The sequence below is a fragment of the Protopterus annectens genome, chromosome 9.part0 (genome assembly GCF_019279795.1).
Source record: "Protopterus annectens isolate FY-2018-M chromosome 9.part0, PAN1.0, whole genome shotgun sequence".
Taxonomy (NCBI): Eukaryota; Metazoa; Chordata; order Ceratodontiformes; family Protopteridae; genus Protopterus; species Protopterus annectens.
In genome coordinates, this window is record NC_056743.1 from 1,368,276,074 (window position 1) to 1,368,296,219 (window position 20,146).

Below are 20,146 nucleotides of genomic sequence, written 5' to 3' on the forward strand. Positions count from 1 at the left end.
CATCTCAGGTCATTCACACCAACATGGACAATGACAGAGTTATATTTGTACTTGTTGTGGAGTGACATGAGTGCGTGCATTATGTGGTGGATCCTGGCACCTGACAGGCAACTGACAGCAACTTTCTCTTTGTTTAGACTGGTGAGTGGAACGTCAGTGTGCCTGACTATAGAGTCACCTATGACTAGAGTGTTGGGTACATTGTTATGCCTTACAGGCTGTGGTTGAGTGGCACACTGAGTTTGTGGGCTATGTGTCATTTGGGTTGTGCTGGGGGGCGTTGCTTGCGTTTCTGCTTTGGAGGTCTCTGTTGCTTGAGCAGATTTTTCTTGAGAGCCTCCGTGAATGTAGGTGTGTGTTTTGTGTTGCTATGTGTGTGTTTTGGTGGGGTAGGTTTTGAGGGACTATGTGATGAGTGTGGTGTGGTGCAAGTGTTTACCTTCTCCTCTTGACTGTCTAGTCCAGTCTTGGGTGAAGAGAGCTTTGCTTCCAGTTTGGCTATATAAGTGCATCTCTCACAGGTTGTAGTGTTGGCTGGTAGGAGGATAGGGTTGTCTGTGTACATGAGGCAATTGCTGCATAACCCCAAGATACCCAGATTAATCAGGTAGACAGGAGAAAACACCGGGAGCTGACCCTTAGACATGCCTGAATAGGTGCATATTTATTAAGTACTAAAAACTGTTTTCCTCTAGACAAGTGAAGAAAGTTGAGTGTTGTAGTAATTTGTAGCTTATTTAGTGCTTACAACGAGTTTTGAACAAGTGCTAAGCTCAAAGAAACAGATTTGAGTGCTAAAACTAAAAAACTGGCTAGTTCTAAGGGAAAATTTAAAGAGCAGACTTTACGGCGCCAGGAATGGTTAAACCCTACCTAAGTGGCGACGCATAAAGTGTATTTTTTTTTTAAATATAACAGTAGAAATGAGCACACTGATTTAAACAAATTAACCAATAAAAAACTAAAAACTGAGCCCCGTTCCAGCAGTCTTCAATCAGACAAGTTCTAACTGCACACTCCTGCCACTAGGGTGCAGGAGAACATTCTCCAAAAAAAGATGGTCTGGATTAGTGCTCAGGTTATACAAACAGAGCTAGATTCAGCAGGTCTAAATTTAGTCTATGCTACAGCAAACAAAACAATGTGGGGACAATGACCTGACAATAGAAACAGATTTTAAATATTGCTCTAATAAACTTAGAAAGTTGCTAGAATAACAGGGTGTATGTTAGCATTCATTTTCTGAAGGATATGAAGTATGAAACTCAAATGCAAGTCATTATTTAGTGACTTCAGTTCTCAGGGAGTTGCCAAAAAAAAAAAAAAACTAGAAATATTATGAGGAATATACTAAAATATGAGGCAAAAATCTGGACATTCTGTGAAAATATGGACAGTTGAGAGGTATAGTGCAAGCACTATGTTAACCAGCAAAATGTGTGTTCAAATTCAATATAGAAAAAATGCTCCTTATTTGCATCATAATAACAGAAGCACTGTTTGGAGGAATCCCTACTTGCTGAGAGTGCAGCAGAGGTCTCCCTCAGGTTCCAGTCTGGAGGAAGTCAGACTCAGTGGGATGGCCAGAATGTCTCTGGCTGTTTGTTCAGGATTTGGAATAGATACCTTTTCGGCCCCAATATAGTGGGCAAGCCAGACACCTCTGGTCATGATGGAGAGGTACAATCTGCAGTGGCAGGACAAGTAGATATTGCAAAATAAGGCAAGAGTCAGCAAAAATGTTCTAGATATATAAACTCTTTAACAAGAAAAAAAAAAGAAACCTATCTAAAATTCATCATGTCAAAGACTGCATCAAGGATTTCAAAAAGGAATTAAATTAGCTCCTGAAGCAATGGATAACTATACATCCTCTTTTAATAATATTTGAAAACAAAAGAAATAACACCTAGCAGTCTTCTGACCATGTTCAAAATGGCACCATCCACTCATTCCCAGCAGACATAACACATGGTAGCAGAGAAATTTAATGCTAACTTTTCACTTGAGACAGCTTAATTCTAGAAATTTTGGAATCCTTTATTCCTTTTAATATCACAAAGGAACATGTACTGCAGGTGTTCTCTAAACCTAAAACTACTACTTCTTTGGAGCCTGATAATTTATCTAGATGCCTAATAAATAGCACCAAATGTGCCCTTTTGGAGCCCCTTCCTTACTTGTTTAACCTAGGCTTAGCTACAGAATTTACCCATAAAATATAGCAAGCTGCAGTGGCAATATCCTATACAAGGGTGGCTCTTCCACTGACCACGAAACTATATAGCCATTATTATGACTAGTCTGATTTGTATAGTCATGGCTTGTATCTCCTCTAACTTCATAAACTATAATATTAAAAAATTCAGCCTAGACTTACATCAGTTTGGATTTGTCAAAAGGAGATCCTGAAATTAAATTTAGATAACTTCTTTGAGAAGGTCACACAGGCTGTTGACAGTGGTAATTTTCTTCCCACGGCTTATTTGGATCTGACCTAAGCATTTGACACCATATCCTTTGTTGACATCATAAACAAGCTAAGTGACTTAAAAATAGATCCCCAGGAGGTGGGATGGATAGTTGGCTGGCTGAATGATAACATCCAAATAGTTAAGTTGGTAAGTCACCTTCTCAGGAAGTAAGAATGTAACTTATGGTGTGCCTCAGAGCTCAGGACTGGGACCTGTTCTTTTTGGCATTTAATTTTCTACTTCCCAGACTGAGAGTCATGACCTTTGTACAAGTTTGTAGATAATAACTTGTCACCTCACCCTCTGAAAACCATTCATTACTAGAGGAATCAACCCTCATAAACAAGTGCTGCACATAAGAACTAAAATTACATGAGAAAAAGAATGGTATTATCACACTTGGCAAGCAATCCTCAGCTTAAAGTAAAATCAGTATTCCAAAATGATAATGTCGTAGGGGATTTTGGAACCCAGGTGGATAACTCCATCTCCTTCAGCCATCATATAACAGCACTAGTTAGAAAATCCTTATATTTATAATAACTTGTATCGAAAAGCATATCATCATGATCAAAGTTATAATTTTCCTTATACACTGCTATTTAGATCAGTCATCGAGTACAACATCCTCTTTGGGATGTACCTTGTTAAACATATCAGGTAACTACAAAGGTCCCAGAGGTTCCTAATCAAGAAGTTTGCTGGCCTAAAATTCCAACACTGCCAGAAAAGACTTAACTCATGACTCATTTCTTTAGTTTCTTATAAGCTCTTGCATGGTGATCTGTGCCTTGCATTTAATGACATTAGGGACCCCATTCTCCTTGATCTCCTGTATCCTTGCAATCAGCTAGATCCACTAATAGCAGAACTAGGGACCTAAACATCAGGACAAAAATAAAATGTTCTGCAAAAGTAAGTATATTATCCAACACCTACTTCACCCTTTAGAATAAAATTCCAATGCGAGTTAACTGCATCCTTGAAATTAAACCTGGATATCTGAATGGCTACCCATGAATTTATTCTGGGACTGACCTGCTTTGCTGTTCTTCAGAAGGGAGATGCAGTTTGAGGGTGAACATTAGTAATGTGGAAATGATCATCTGAGATAACTGGTTTGCATGCTTTATGATCGTACAATAAACACCAAAAATTTTACACACAGCCATTATTCTGACTCAAGTATCTCCAGGGCAACAGCATAGGACCTGGATGAGTTAGTCTGTCATTATCTTGCATGAAATGCTAAAATGATATTTTACTTTAACTCTGATGCCAGTCAAAACACAAAATACTGAATCAGAAACCTCACAGAGTGCATACCGGCATCTATATATATATATATATATATATATATATATATATATATATATATGCATATATATATATATATATATATATATATATATATATATGCATATATATATATATATATATATATATATATATATATATATATATATAGTTATGTTACCTTTGTCTGCTATATGAATTAATCAGTTTGTTTCAGCTTCTTCAATCGTCATATGATCTCCTTTGTAACACGGGCACGAATGAAAAGGTTACCAAGGGATCAGTCCACTTACATGACTAACCTTCAAATAAGAAACAAGTTCAGATATTTGTCAGGTTTGTAGTGTACAGAAGCATCCATTTTATTCTGGCTTGTAAATGCATTTGTGTAGAGTTCACATGTACTCTCTGTGCATGTGTGAATTTTCTCCTGGTTCTTTAACCTCCTTTTGCAACATCCTGGTTTACTGGCTACACATAATCCTCCATGTATACATCTGTTTTGCCTTTGTCCTTGCTGTTGCTGCCTGGGTCAAGGGTCCACATGCCAGCACAGTTAATTAATGAGTTAAACTAAATAAGCACACACATATATATATATATATTGGTTGGACATCATATTTGCTATATGTAAATATATAATAGCTGCTATTCGTCTTGTGTGATGCAGGATAAGAAATATAGCGATGGAGCATTTTTCTTTTTACATAAATGTGTTACTTATAAATTATTCTTGTGCAGTTAAAATATTCATTAACTTGAATAGAAAAAATTCTGAGTCTTAAATGTGGGCAGTCTTTGAGGGTGTTATTTTAAGAACAAAACCTTTGAGGTATAATCAATGATGAAAGGGCATCTAACATGTAACTATACATATAAAAATAACCTATTTTCAAAGTGTAATAAGATTTTTGTAGGAATGTGTGAATATGTGTCACAATGTCTTGTAAATGAGTAGCTTGAAATTATTCTAGTACCTTTGAAAGGTACGCACAAGTCATTACAGCTGCTTTAGAATTCTTCTGGGCTTCGAAATCTTGACATACATGTTAAAACACCTCATAAAGAGTTTATACAATTATTTTGTATATATTACCATTCAGCAGCAACGTTGATCACTGTTTCTCACTGCCACTCTCTTCTTCCCTTCTTCCTAAGGTTGCTCATAGGTCTGCAATTTTTTTCACTCTGAAATAGATCAAAAAGATCATATCAGTATATGGTTTGCCAGGGGCAAAACTTTACTCATGCTACAGAGAAAAAGGAAAGAAAAAGCATAAAAATCAATACAATAAATGTAATTATTCTATGAAATATCTTGTGGAATGGAAAGGAAATAAAAGATAAATAGATTTTGTTGTAGATCTCATATAAAAGCCTACATAAGAAGAAAATATTTCCAGTTTTCTAAAAGTTAAACATTAAGAAAATACCAGTGGGAAACAACATTACTTGCATACGAGTTTTGGACAAAAATGTAAAATTTCTGTTCTTAAAATGTTTAAACAAAACGCTATTGATCCTTTTCAGTTTATATGAAGTGAAACTGGCTTACCTTGGAAAAAAAATATCATCTATACATTAATTAAATAATGAAAATGGCTTCTACTAATCGTTACATTTGCATGCCTTCACCATCTTTGCAAGGAAGAATAAATCAGTTCTCCAGTGCAGAGTTTTAAATACTCAATTTGTGGCACAAATATTTCAGATGTGCAAATTCAAAAGAACTGAATTTCTGAAATAAAATATCATCTCGTCTCAACATACAGCTGCATAAAAATAATACCAAGTGTACCAGACAAGTTATGCTTATCTTGTTTTCTTTATATTTGTAGGCTGGCGTAGCTTGGAAAAATAGATTTGATTGTAAATGCCTGCTATGTTCCAAACATGCTTTACAAGTAATGTACCTTCTGTCAGACTATATTTTGTGAATGATCACTTAGAGAAAAGTGCATGCAGTGGAACTCAGTGTCATGTCTGAGAATATGTAGCACCATTCTTCCAAAATCATTTTGCCTGACTACTGCAGAGGTAACTGTAACAAGTACCACTTACCCGATAACAATGCAAAATATTTTAATAAGAGTAATCTTGTAGTACATGAAGTGAGTAAAAGATTTCTTTTTTTTCAGTGCTACATACATAAATACCTGACCACTTGTGGTGATACCCTGTGCTAGTGGCAGGTAAGAGTATAGATACTTTTCTGATGCATGTGATGCTTGGGCTATACCTCCTGGAGTCATATTACTCCAAGGTCCATTACTAGAAGCTGGCACCAAGACATTCAGAGACAAGCATTTTGCATATTTTACCCCTTACCAAGGGGTACTCTGAGAAACATGCCTTCCAGGCATGCAATTTGTATGTTTAACTATGAGCTAGAATAATACAAAACAATCCTGAATGTTTTATCATGCATATGCAATGCAATCCTGAATGTCTTATCGTGCATCAATTAAGTATTGCATTTATTTATATTTGTGTTTAGAAAATCTTTTTGTTTGCATTTTCATTAAAGCTATCATCATGTATACTGAATTCACTGAACACAGGCTTATGCTGTTATTATTCATCAAGATATCTACCAAAACAAACTACTATGCAGTAACACTGAGGGCGTTATTACAAAAATATGTACTTTCTCATTACAACGCTTTATCAATTTTTTTTTTTAAAACACCATCTACCACTGGCCTTAATTTGAGGAAACTGACACACTGAAGTTTTTTGTTTTACAACGTTTTTTATGAACTCTGCTTTTAATTGAAGTTTTTCTTATATATGTCATTTTGTTTCACTTTGCATTACTGGTTAATTTTTTGGTGATGTATAACTGAAATGTTAATTAGATGTTGAAGGAGACTGTGACAACAGAAGGTACTGCCAGCCATGCTAGAAGAGTGGGACAGTAGAAGTGCAACATATGCCAGCACAGCTAGCTGTAATTTTTTAAATAATTATTTGTCATTTGTACGTCAAAATGATTTGTACAGATACCTGTGCTGAAAATGTATCTGTGAGGTTTGCTTGTGTTAAAATGTATCAGCAGTGTCTCTTGCTGGAAGGAAAAGAAATGTGCATGTATTATTGCTACTGGATTAAATGTAGATGTTTTAACAGCAGACTGGAAGCAAAGAGGTTAATATTAAACTTCAAAATATATCTGAAAAAAAATTACTTTATGGGTTAAGTCATAAATAGGTTATCCCACAGTTTTGAAGGGAGCTAGAGGGAGCCAGAGATGAAGTGTCTGTGGTAGAGAATAGGTTGGAGCTACTGCAGAAAGAAGGGAAGTGTTTTATGATGACCAGTAGAGATGAGCAAAGCTCTATCTGTGTGTATGGTAACACATAGGTGCTAAAATCTTTGTCAGTTTCTAGTGTTGTTGATGGCATGGGAAACAGAGTTAGATGACCTCATTAAATGTTTTTAAGCACAACCTGGATAACTGGAAGGGAACAGAAAATACACCCCTGGGATTCCACCTGTGTCCCTGCTTGACAGTGGCATAGAGTGCTGACTTGTTGGAACATGGGCTAAATTCTTGGCAAGGCTTGTAAGGGCCTCAGCACCAACAGCCTAGTAACTTCCTATAATGCTAAGATGTGTGTGATGTCATTCTGTAAGCTAAAAATAATATTTAGATATTAGTAGGAGTTTGCTTTCACAGCCACAGTGGTGCAGCGGTTAGCGTTGTTGCCTTACAACAAGAGGTTCTCTGGTTCAATTCTTAACTGTAGCACCTTCTGTGCAGAGTCTGCACATCCACTCTGAGTGAATTTTAAAGACATGCAGTAGGTGTGTGTGTGTGTGTGTGTGTGTGTGTGTGTGTGTGTGTGTGTGTGTGTGTGTGTGTGCCTTCTGTGAATGATGGGCGCCTGGCTGGCAATTCAACACTGTAAAGAAATTCACCGCCATTCAATCAGCGGACCACTGATCCACTGTTGTGACTCCTAATGGGAGAAGTCAAAAGATAATTCTAGTAGGAGTTTGCTCTCAGCATTCTGTATTCTGTCTTAAATCTGACAACAAGGACCACTCACCCACAGCATCTTGCCTTGAGGTGGTAAGTAACTTAAGTAAGGAACGGTAATTCTTTTAGATCAGTAGGGAAAATACAGTGAGGTTGGAAGTACTGTTTTTTGCAACTGTGTGAAACTATTCATCTGTGTTAATTAATAGAAAAGAACTGTGTTATATCAGCAAAATGTACTTTAATGTATAAAAACGGTAAGCGCTTTCATAAAAACTTCTTCAGACCATAACAATATTACAAAAACAAAATCAATAAATATAAATTTAAAATATGAACAACCAATAATCAAACAGCTCTCATGCACATGACATAGAATAATTAATTCCTTCTACTTTTCAATCTAGGTTTTAAAGAAACCTCGTCATTAAGTCCACACACTTTATCTGTCTGTAAATGTAGTATCCAAAATAATTCACGGCTCTCAGTCTGATTAATCACATCCCCAAGTCTACCATTTTCATTTATAACTTCTACGACCTTAAAACTAAAATTGTGTGTGATATCTGTTTCTTTGACATGTCCAGCTAAAGAATTATTCATATTCAAATTTTTTAGGTCTCTCTAATGCTCCCTCATTCTTTCAAAGAGCATTCTATTGGTCTTGCCTATATAAAATTTAAAACATACTTGACACTGTGCTAAATATACTGTTCTTAGTCCTACAGGTGGCATTTACCTTAAACTCATAGTACATGGATGTACAAATCCACTATGGGAGTTAATTAGAAGACAGAAATTACATGACCCACATGGAAAAGTGCCTTGAATACTCAAGGTACTGTCAGTCATATTATTTTTATAACATAATAATCTCTTAAAAGACTTTTTACTCCTAAATAAAAAAGTTGGCTGTGTACCTTATTTTAGTATCTGGGGTTAATACAGGCCAGTTCTTTTTAATGATATCACAAATTACCTTGATATTACTAGAATATGTCAAATTAAATTTAGGTGCTTTTATAGTGGTACCAATAACAGATGTTTCATTCCTGTGGTATGTTCCAGAAAAGTAAGGGGAGGCTCTACTCCTTCTAAGTAGTCTAGCCTCCTTAATACCACTCTCTACTTCTTCATCCTTATAACCTCTGGCCATCAATTCTTTACCCAGTACCTCTAAATCTACCAGAAATGTATCGCCCCTGATATTAAGGTGAGAAAGCCTCATTGCTTGTCCTTTAATAATCTTAAAAATATGTGGAGGTGGAGACTATTACTGTGCAACATGTGATTCTTATGGCAATCTTTCCTATAGTGACTAGTAGTTATATTGCCATATTCATCCTTCTCTAATTTTATGTCTAAATACTCTATCTCTAGCATGTATTCCAGTGTTCTGACTGTTCGGTAAACTAATTCTTTGGTGGAGTCTGACTGTTTGGTAAACTAATTCTTTGGTGGAGTCATCTCATGATTTTCAAATTCGATGAAGTGAAGAGTCGATGATCTCAGATAGACCCATCTCTTTCTCTTTCTCTCTCTCTCTATATATATATATATATATATATATATATATACACACACACACACACACACACACACACACACACACACACATATATACACACACACATAGATATATATATATATATATATATATATATATATATATATATATATATATATATATATATATATATATATATATATATATATATATATGGCTCCACTTTGGAATTTCAAAATAATCTTGACATTCTAAATACTGATGCTGAGAACCTTGTAATTGTGAAATCTCGAAACCTGTAAGATGAGATCGCCATACAGTGCGGAACGGGAACATTACCATTCTCTTCACTGTAGTGCGATCTTGGAGTTGGTATATTTAAGTAGCAGAGGTGTGGGGGGTGAACGGGGGCTTGCCCCCATGCAAAAATCATCTTTTTTTTACTCAGATAATTTTTATTTTAGATATGAAATAAACAACAAATGAATACTTAATACGGTGTACTATCATATTACGTAATAAATTAACTATATACAAATTTACATTCAGCCTGACATATGAAAAATGAATGATAAGTTATACAGAAGTAGATAAATTAAACTTAAGAAATAATTATTTCAAGAGGAGCTTAGATCCATTTGTAAAGTGTCAATCAGTGTGAAACTTTTTTCCAAGGATTATTAGATAATGGCATAGGAAACAATCTTAATTCCTTGGTTTTAATTTCCATTAAGGCCGTCCTCTTCAATAAACACAGAAAATCTTTTCTGCTAGGTACTATGGTAGAATTCCATCTTTTTGATATGCATTTCCTAGCAATAGCTGGTATTGTCCAAAGTAAATAGAAGTTAGTTCTATTTAAAACAAAACCTTCAGTCATATTCAGTAATATTAAAGCTTTGGTCATAACAGAATTATCTGTATAAATCACCTGCATAAAATTATTAACATTTTCCCAAAAGGGTTTGATTTTTATGCAATCGTAAAAAATGTGGGACCAATCAGCTTTATCAAACTTTTGACATCTCCAACAAACCCCATTAACAGAAGAATTTATTTTTGAAGCTTTATCAGGAGTTAAGAAGGATCTATGGAGGAATTTCCAGGTAAATGTTTTCCAATAATGAGAACAAGAGGTCAATTTTACTGAGAGTAGTATATCTGATTTATTTTCTGGGGTTAATTGTATCGAATATCCTTTAGTCATAAACTGCAAATATGATGGTTTGAGTAATGTTAAGTATGAATTTCCATTTTTCATATTCTCATTATATATAATTCCAAACAGTTTGAATATGAATTTAGGTGAGGCTCAGAAAGAATTATTATTATTTATCCTACGTAGATCGTTGGAGTATGTCAATGTATTCTGAAGTATACAGCTCAGCAAGCTCCTGCCTGGTGCCCTGCAGAAGTTTTACAGCAGCAGAGAGACAAGAGAGAGACTTTGGAGTGATTAAGTATAATTTTTTTGCATTTCTTGCTGCCTTTAGCTAATTCCACCTAAAACTCAGATTTTTTAGAGTTTCTGTGATTTAAAAAGCTTGTTTCAGCTACATATTCGTTTGCGTGTTTAAATTACCTGTTTAACTGTTGTAGCCTACACACGCAAGTGTGATAGCCAATTCTGTGCATTTAAAGTATTTTTTTGATTGCATCTGCTTTATTTTCTGAAAAAAAAACATACTTGTTTTCAACCTTTCTAAGCTAGTATGGTCCAGTTTTCAGGTTAGTGCTGAATTCAGGGCTGTGTTACAATTTTCTGTGTTTGCCCATACCTTACTTGGATAGAAGGAAGTTCCTCTGTTCACCTGTGAGAGAGGGGATATTTGAGCAGCCTATCTGTCCCTGGAGGAGTGGTTTCAGACTAGAAATTAGTAGTTTATTGGCCATTTTGGGCTAATTTCTATCTCTTTCATTTCCCTGCTATAAAACCAGCATTAGCGCAGTTTTGCTTGCCGGGCAGCGCCAGTTAGCTAGGGTATAACTATTCCCAGCTCCACAAAACTCATAGCAAGCACAAATAAACCTTAGCACTAGACCCTTCCATACTGTACAGAAGGATAAGGCTCTCTATTCGACCTTACTAGCCAATCAGTAAAACAGCTCACTGTACCTATCCAGGCATGTCCAAAGGGCAGTTTCAGGTGTACTCTCTGGTCTAACTGGTGAATCTGGGCATTTTGAGGTAATGTTACAATTGTCTCATGTACACAGACAACCCTCTCCTCCTACCACCAAACACTAATACATGCGAGAGGTGCAATTATACAGCCAAACTGGAGGCTAAGCTCTCTCAACCCAAGACTGGACCAGACAGTCAAGAGGAAAAGGGAATTACTTGCATCACACCACCAGTCTCACATCGATCTATAAAACAAGCACCGGCAAAAAACACACAAATACACGAAAACATATTTGTAGGCTCTAAACAAAAATCTGCAAAAGCAACAGAGACCTCCAAAGCAGACATCCAAGCAACATCCACCCCCAACACAAACCATGAAACTCATACTTCACAAAACCAGTGTGCCACGCAATCACAGCCTTTAAGACAGAATAACATACCCAACACACTAGTAATAGGTGACTCTGTAGTCAGGTACACTGACATCCCACTCACTAGGCTGTACAAGGAGAAGGTTACTGTTAGCTGCTTGTTGGGTGCCAGGATCCACCACATAACACAAGCACTCTGGTCACTCCAGAACAAGTACAAATATGACTCTGACATTGTCCATGATGGTGTGAATGACCTGAGCCGTACCTCCCTGGACTACATGAAAAGAGACATGGAAGAGTTCTCTGATCATGTAGCCCAGGTCGGTATGACCCTGACCCTAAGTAGCATCCTGCCCTCACCAAGAATGATACCATGGTATAACGAAAAAATTATCAATTTCAAAAATCGGCTAAGCTTCTGGTGTCATTCAAAGGGGATCCAGTGTCTGTCAGCCTGGGATGACATCCTCGAAAAGCCACGCTGCTTCACTAGAGAAGGCTTGCACCTGTCACCCTTAGGCTTTCAAATACTGGCCAAGGCTCTTGCCACCCCCATAGTGCCTTTTTTAGGCAAGGCTCAAAAGACAAACCCACCGCCATAAATAGCAAAAGTAACAAAAACTGAGGGTAATGCTACTCAATGTCAGAAGTCTAAACCGCAAAATGCTGCATGCACTCGAGGCACTCCTCAGTATGGAGAAAATTGATAGATGTGCAGTAACAGAAACCTGGTTTAAGGCTCCAGAGAGCACCCCAGCCCCACCAGGCTACAACTCATACCATACATTTCGGCCACAAAACCCAGACCAAAATACAAAAGGCGGGGGCATATCCATATTCATCAAGGATACCCACACCTCCAGGTTAGTGGCACAGCACGATGCTTCAGAGATCATCCACGTGCAACTAACAACAGGCAGAACTGCAATTCAAATTGTAGCTTGCTACAGATCACCCACCATGTCCCAGGACCCCCATTTCACATTTCTGGAAACACTGGGAAACAGAAAGATCCTACCAAACACCCTGATATTGAGTGATTTCAATTACCCAAACATTAACTGGGAGAACTACTCAAGTACTAACTCCCTTGCCCAACATTTCCTAGAATTTATAAACTCAAATGCCCTGGATCAACTAGTCAACACACCCACCAGAGGTGACAACATATTGGACCTGGTCATCACCAACATGGGCGACCTGTGTTCCATACCGGAGGTCAACCCCTCGCTGTTTAGATCTGACCATAAACTAATCACTCTGGATATCCACATTCCGCACCTTTCCCCAGTCAAAAAAACCACTGTGAAAAACTTTTCAAAAGCAAACTTCACATTACTTAAGACCTAGGTGGAATGTTTCAAATCCTCCATGCTAAAGGATAACGCTGCCTAAGCTGCAAAATCCTTTACTAATGCACTCTATGGGCACCTTCAAGAATGCATGGATCATGCTAAGCAAAACCAAGACTCTCTTCTCCAAGAAAAGGAAACCAGTGTGAGGGATCTCTGCCATAAACAAGCAACACAACAGAAGGAGGAAACTAGTGCAGAAAAGAGTAAAATCCCAAGAAGGAAAGACATCCCTGATTAGTATCAGCAAGAAACTACGTTCCCTAATAAACTCATGTAAGGCTAGCTTTGAAAGAAAAATTACCAAGGACTCCAAAGTTAACCACAAGGCATTCTTTAGCTATGTCAAGAATCTAAGTGGCAATTCTCAGATCTGCTCGGAGTTAGTGCAGAATGTCACAAATACACTGAACCAACTGATATAGTCAACATCCTGGCAAATAGGTTCAGTGCAAACTTCACCCCGCTCTCACCCCCAAAAGGGCCTATAACCATACCAGAAGAATGTAGTGCCCCTGAAATCACAGACACTCAGGTTAAAACAGCCTTCTCCAATGCCAAAAACACAGCATCAATGGGAATGGATGGTGTCCCAGGCTGCATTCTACACAAGCTCAAAGATGAACTACCCCTCACCTAAACACACAGTTCAAACTCAGCCTCTCCAAAGGCTACATGCCCATAGAGTGGTGCATAGCAATGGTTATTCCGCTCCACAAAGATGGATCCACAACAGACCCCGGGAATTATCACCCTATAAGCCTGACTAGCATGGTCTGCAAGGCTATGGAGTGCATCATCATGGATCTCACTTACAGAGACATTGGGAACGTCCAAACACTGGACCATACCCAGTTCGGCTTTGTTAAGGGCAGATCAATGCCTCCTAAAACTGGTGGACTTCTTTGAGCCAGTTACCAAGGTTATAGATGAGGGAAAGGTGGTCCACACAGCCTACCTAAACCTCTCAAAGGCCTTTAACACCATTCCCCATTCTGGTATTATAGACAAGCTTACCAGCCTGAACATAAACCCCTATGTCACGAGAGGGATTGCAACTGGCTCACAAACAGAACCCACATGGTAAGAGTTGCGGAAGCTAGATCTGATTCCAAACCAGTTACAAGTGGCATTCCCCAGGGCTCAGTTCTAGGACTTTTCCTGTTTGGCATATACTTCTCAGAGGTACAGGAAAGCACAGGAGGGCTATGGCTGACCAAGTTTGCAGACAACTGCCAATTATGGGCTATAATTGACTCTCTGGATGACACAGACATCCTCCAAAAGGGTCTCACTGAGACAGATGCCTGATGTGAAAAACATGGCCTCAAGCTAAATGCCAAAAAGTGCATAGGCATTCCCTTTGGAAAAAACAAAGTACCCACAAGCTACCACATAGGTGGTAGCCCCTAAATACGGAAGATGTACTAAGGGATCGGGGGACCCAAATAGACAGTAATCACTCCTTTGATAATCACATTGCCAAAGTGGTTAGAAAATCCTTCTATGTGGCCCACCTAACCATAAAAGGGTTTGCATCCAGATCAAAAGAGGTCACTGTGCCCCTCTACACATCACTCAACAGGCCCATCATAGAGTACAATGTCCCATTTGGGATGTACCTTACAAGACACCTGCAACAGCTGGAAAGACCACAGAAGTACCTCACCAAAAGGATCACTTGCCTCAAACAGATGCCCTATGCAACTCAAATGATGAAACTCCAGCTGTACTCAGTTGCATACCCCTACGCAGAGGTGATCTCTGCCTGACATACAAGGCCATGTCCAACCCAGAACTGATGGACATGCTCCACCTAAAGAAAACCATATCCCCTTGAGCCACCCGCTCTAGGGATCTAAACCTCATCACAACAATAAATAGGACATGCTGGAGGAATAGATTCCTGTCCCAGAGACTTCTCATGCTCTGGAACAAGATTCCAATCTACATTAGGAGAGCTTCTCACTAACACTCTTCAAGAGAACCTTTGATGAGTGGATGGGAAACAAAGTTTACCATGGGGATCACTTCAGTGGCTCTGCTTGACAGAGGCACAGGGAACTAATCTAAGGGGTGGCGAAAGCAAACACATTCTGGGTAGGCTTAGAAATGCCTTTGGACAGATAGCCTAGTACCTACCTATGAACCTATTCATGATAATTTAATTTATAAGTTGACATCATATATTGTATATCTAATGCTTGTTGATTTTTTTATACAATGCAACCAGTAAATTAATTTTTTTCTGTTCCCAAGAGATGTATATGTCCCTATGAATTCTGTCTAGAAAGTTTTTAGTAAAAGTGAAGGGAATTAGTGTTGTGAACCAGAGCTTTAAGTCCATAATCATTTTTTATAAATTTCCTAAAATGATCAAATAAATGATTTATTAGATTTGACCTGGTTAGTTTAGTTATATTATATTGCAGATTTAAAGTCAATGAATACTGTGAAGAATGGCAGAGATGGGTGAAGGCTGCCGGCCTAGTCAAATAGAATTTGGTACATAATTCTATAATCTGTAAATACTGTGAAATGCAAGCTTGCTTCTTAAATGAAAGAATATGTGTGAAATGTTGAACTTAAAACAATGTGGCAACATTGCCCTCTGCTGTAAAGAAAACTAAGTCAAGCATTTCTTGTTGGTCCTTTGAAATTAAAATTAATTAATGACTGCCTTGAAAGTTTACAAGTCGGCGCCAGAACGGCTAGATGAAGGCTTCCTGCCTATTATTTTAAGGCTAAAGTTAATGACCAGAATTTACATATGGAATGTTCTTTATTGCTCTAAGTGTAAAAGAATGTAAATGCAGTTTGTGTGTGGCCTGGGTACCAGGAAGGTGTAAAAGATGATGTAATGTTTAGCAGAACTGCATTTTCAATTTAAACAGTGAGAACCAGAGATCTTGAGCATTTTTGTCTTGATATCCAACCAACAGCACTGCCTGTTGCCTTAAGTAAGTTATCTTAGAAGTGTGTTTTCTTATAGAAACTGCTAGGACTATAAAGATTAGACTAAGTGTTTTTCTGTTATGTCAGAACTGTACTACTGAATTATTTTAAGTTTCTGTGTGATCTCTGAACTCTTGAATAGCACAGTGGTGTAGTAGTATTGTCTTTTTTAGTATTTATTAAATATTTTTAAACCCTTTTCAACTGTGGCTTGTTTATGTAGAGCTAATTTAAGCTCTAGAGTACATTGCATGCTTATAAGTGATCTTGTACTAAGCCCTTCCAAAAAGCCTTGATTGCTTAAGTTACACTACTATTGGATAATAATATTGCACAGTAATAACTGGACACCCTTTTAAGGGCCTTTGGGTAGCTGATAATTATTAGCTGGTGGTGGCAGTAATTACTACTGTATAGTCTGGGTAAAGGGGCACAGCTGGAGAATCTGTGTCAGCCTTTCCCAGGAGTGCCTGTGAAGTTGTATAAATACTTATCTCAAAGTGTGTGTGTCAGCTACTTGGGCAGGGACATGAAGCACTGGTTGGACAGAGAGGGTACTGGAGGTTAGCTTGCCAGCTAGGCTGAGATCTGGACCCTATTTCTGTGCCAGTGGGGAGTCTTATTGGGGACCTGGGGAGCAAGGGAGCGACCAGCCCCAGACTGACTGTGATCTCTGTATGCTCTTAAGGGAAATTGCACTTTATTTTGTGTATTTGTTATCCTTTCCTCATATATGAGACGCCATCTCTGGTGTTAGTGGTGAGGACTGAAGCTCTTTGATTGCTGGGCCAGGGCATGGGCGTCACAAGTACCATGATATATCATCCTTACCCATAATAATAGTATTTTTAAGTAATTTGTTTTCATTTATTATTATAGTTTTATGTAACAATTTCCAGTTGGAGATATAACTAGGATTAATCCATTCAATCACTGTTTTAAGTAGAGTAGCTCTTATATATGCTTCAATGTCCAGAAAATGTATTCCTCCCTGATTCCATTGTCTAATATGATGGGTATATGCAATTTTACTTCTTTTAGGATACCATAAGAACCTTAGGAGTATTGCTGTTACTTTGTGAAGATAGGTTTTCTCAGGAATTAATGTAGATTTTACTACATACACAATTTTGGGAATAAGAACTATTTTAATCAGCTGCAGTCTATCTTCGAAAACTAAGAATAGGTTATTATATTTGAACACTAGAGAATCTATTGTATCCATGACCTTTTTATAGTTAATATTAATTATATCTTGTATATTCTCACACAGAATTATCCCCAAGTATTTTAAAGTTGCTACTTGTTCACCTATGATATGATTCTTGTCTATTTGTATATCACTTTTTATTTAATAACAAATATTTTGAATTTTGGTTATTAATATTTCGAATTTTGGTTATTAAAACTAAGACCTGAGATCTTATGAAATTTCTGTATCAAAATATCTAGTTCATCTAAGACTTCTTTAGAATTCAATAGTGTAAGAAGAATATCGTCAGCGAAGAGCATGATCTTAGAATTATATTATCCAAGTATATTTATTCCTTTTATCTTCAGATTATTTTGTATCAATATAGCCAATAGCTCTATAGCCAATGCAAATAAGATGGGTGACATAGGGCAACCCTGTTTAGTACCTCTTGTAATTTGTATAGCCTTTGAGGTGAAGGGTCCTATTTTTATATAAGCTAAGTCGTTTTCAAAACATTTTTAATGAATGTAATAAAGGAGGAAGGAAAGGCATATGCTTCAAGAATTTTAATTAAATAATCCCAATTTAGGGAATGAAATGCTTTTACAATATCCAGTCTGATTATCAAGGGTTCTATATGTCTTTTATTTAAATAATCAATTAATGTCAATATTATTTTAATGTTATCATATGTGTGTCTATTTTGAATAAAACCAGTTTGATCATTGTTGATTTCATTCATTTAGTTTTTCATTCTATTTACCAGGATAGACATAAAATATTTTATAGTCATTATTTAACAATGAAATTGGCCTATATGAACTACAATAGCTAGCTTCTTTATTTTGGATACGATTAAAGAGTATCTCCATGAAGGGGGAATTATTTCATGGGTTTGAATTTCAGTTAGTGTTTTATGCAGCAATGAGGTTATATTTTTGGGAAATAACTTGTAAATTTCTGAGATTAAACTGTTCATTCCAGGAGATTTACCAGATTTACTTTCTTTAATTTTATCAGCAACTTCTTTGTGTGTAATGGGTTTTTGTAAATTGCTTTGTAAACTTTCAGGGATTGGTTTAATATTAGAAATCATATTTTCTAAGTTGAAATGGTCTTTTGTAGTATTCTTACTTTTATAATGATTTCTATAATGACACTTAATAGCATCAAATATATCTCCTATTTCCAACAGTTTTTTACCTTTTTCTTCATGTAATATATTAATAATAGAGTTAGCTTTAGAATGCATTTTAACTTTAACAGATAAATTATGTAAATGTTTTGGAGAAGTAGCATACAAATTTATCTTTAACCTTTCCATGGCTAAATTAGTTTTATGATTTAATATTTCATTATATCTTTTACGTCTTCTATTTTCTTCTTGTTTCCAATCAGATTAAGGGACTTTTGGGATTTATATAATGTGAGTTTTCTTTGTAGTTCTTGTACTTCGTATTCCCATTCCTTGATGCTATTTTTATACCAACCAATCACTTCCCATAAATGTAAGCTTTAAGTGAATCCCAAACCACTACTCTGTTCACTTCTGAAATGTAGTTTATATCTATAAAGACATTAAGTTCATTCACTAACCACTGCTTAAATTGTTTTATTTTTGTAATGAACGCAGGAATTCTAGATATAAATGTTAGTGGTTTAAAATCGATTTGAATTTTTAGAACTAATGAATTGTGATCTGATAGGGGACATGGGATTATTGAGAAAGAAGTAATTTTTGTTTGAAGATCTTGAGAAATGTATATTTTATCTATTCTGGTTTGAGTATCAAATCTATAGTCATGGTGAGAGAATAATAATGAGTTGTTATCTATAACATTAAAGGTATCTATCAAGTTTAAATATTCGGACCATCTTTTTAATAGTTTTGCAGTAACTGTTAAATGTGGAGATTTTTTACTAGTAGTTTCAGAAGTAGCAGTAATACAATTAAAATGTCCTCCTACCACTAGATTACTTATATATATATATATATATAGATAGATATATAATAGATGTTTCTTAACTGTTCCCATCCCAATACCAGGAAACCAGTATAGGTTTACTAATGTCCACAATCTATTATTATACTTCAAGATGACTATAGCTATAAGACCGTCATTATCTACATATTTATGTATTACTTCAGGGATTAAGGAATTCTTTCTCCATAAAATTGTAACTCCCCACTTCTTAGATTTTAATTTGGAGCATGCTAAGGTCATATAATCACTTGGGTCCCGTATGAAATTATCATTGTTTTTTGAAATGGGTTTCCTGTAGAACAATTATTTCGGCTCTATTTAACTTTAGGTATCTTAATAGGTTAGATCTCTTGCTTGGACTATTTAGGCTATTAATGTTTAAAGATAATAAAGAAAGGTCCATATCAAATTATTCTGAAGAAGCAATTGAAGTGTCATTATCTTTACCTGGACCATCCCCTCCTCTAATAATAAAATTATAATTTGTAAAGAGTCATCAATCCCAGTAAAGCATGTTATCACTAAAGTAATCATCATGTTTAAGTCAGACATGGAAAATCTAATTAATGTCCTAAAAACTGAAGTAAATAATGAAATTAAACTATTTTGAACATTAATCCCTACCCACCATGGAATGAAATACATTCTTAGTCCAACAGATAGATACATCTGAAGAACTATCACTCTAGCTTCCATTTTCCATTCACTAGAGCTCCATATATACTATATTAAATATTAAAGGAGTCTATTAACTATTATTGTTTAAAACGTTCATTAGCAGAAAGAACTGGTATATATATTAACTGGGTCTACTCGAGAGACCACGACGATTCACTGACGCACGCTGAAGGAGGAAGACTGAAACCGACAGGGGTAGGTTTACCGATCCAGATTCACC

General features: G+C 36.4%; 1 protein-coding gene across 2 annotated transcripts in view; it reads right to left on the reverse strand.

Annotated features, from left to right (window-relative positions):
• The window catches only part of LOC122812081 (gamma-aminobutyric acid type B receptor subunit 1-like), a 2,214,644-nt gene that overhangs the window by 1,242,209 nt on the left and 952,289 nt on the right, over positions 1-20,146 (reverse strand). For both annotated transcript variants that reach the window (XM_044084349.1, XM_044084350.1), the window contains one exon: positions 4,867-4,958. In XM_044084349.1, the coding sequence (XP_043940284.1) occupies positions 4,867-4,869 (3 nt within the window). In that variant the 5' untranslated portion in view covers positions 4,870-4,958. The remainder of the gene's footprint in view (positions 1-4,866; positions 4,959-20,146) is intronic.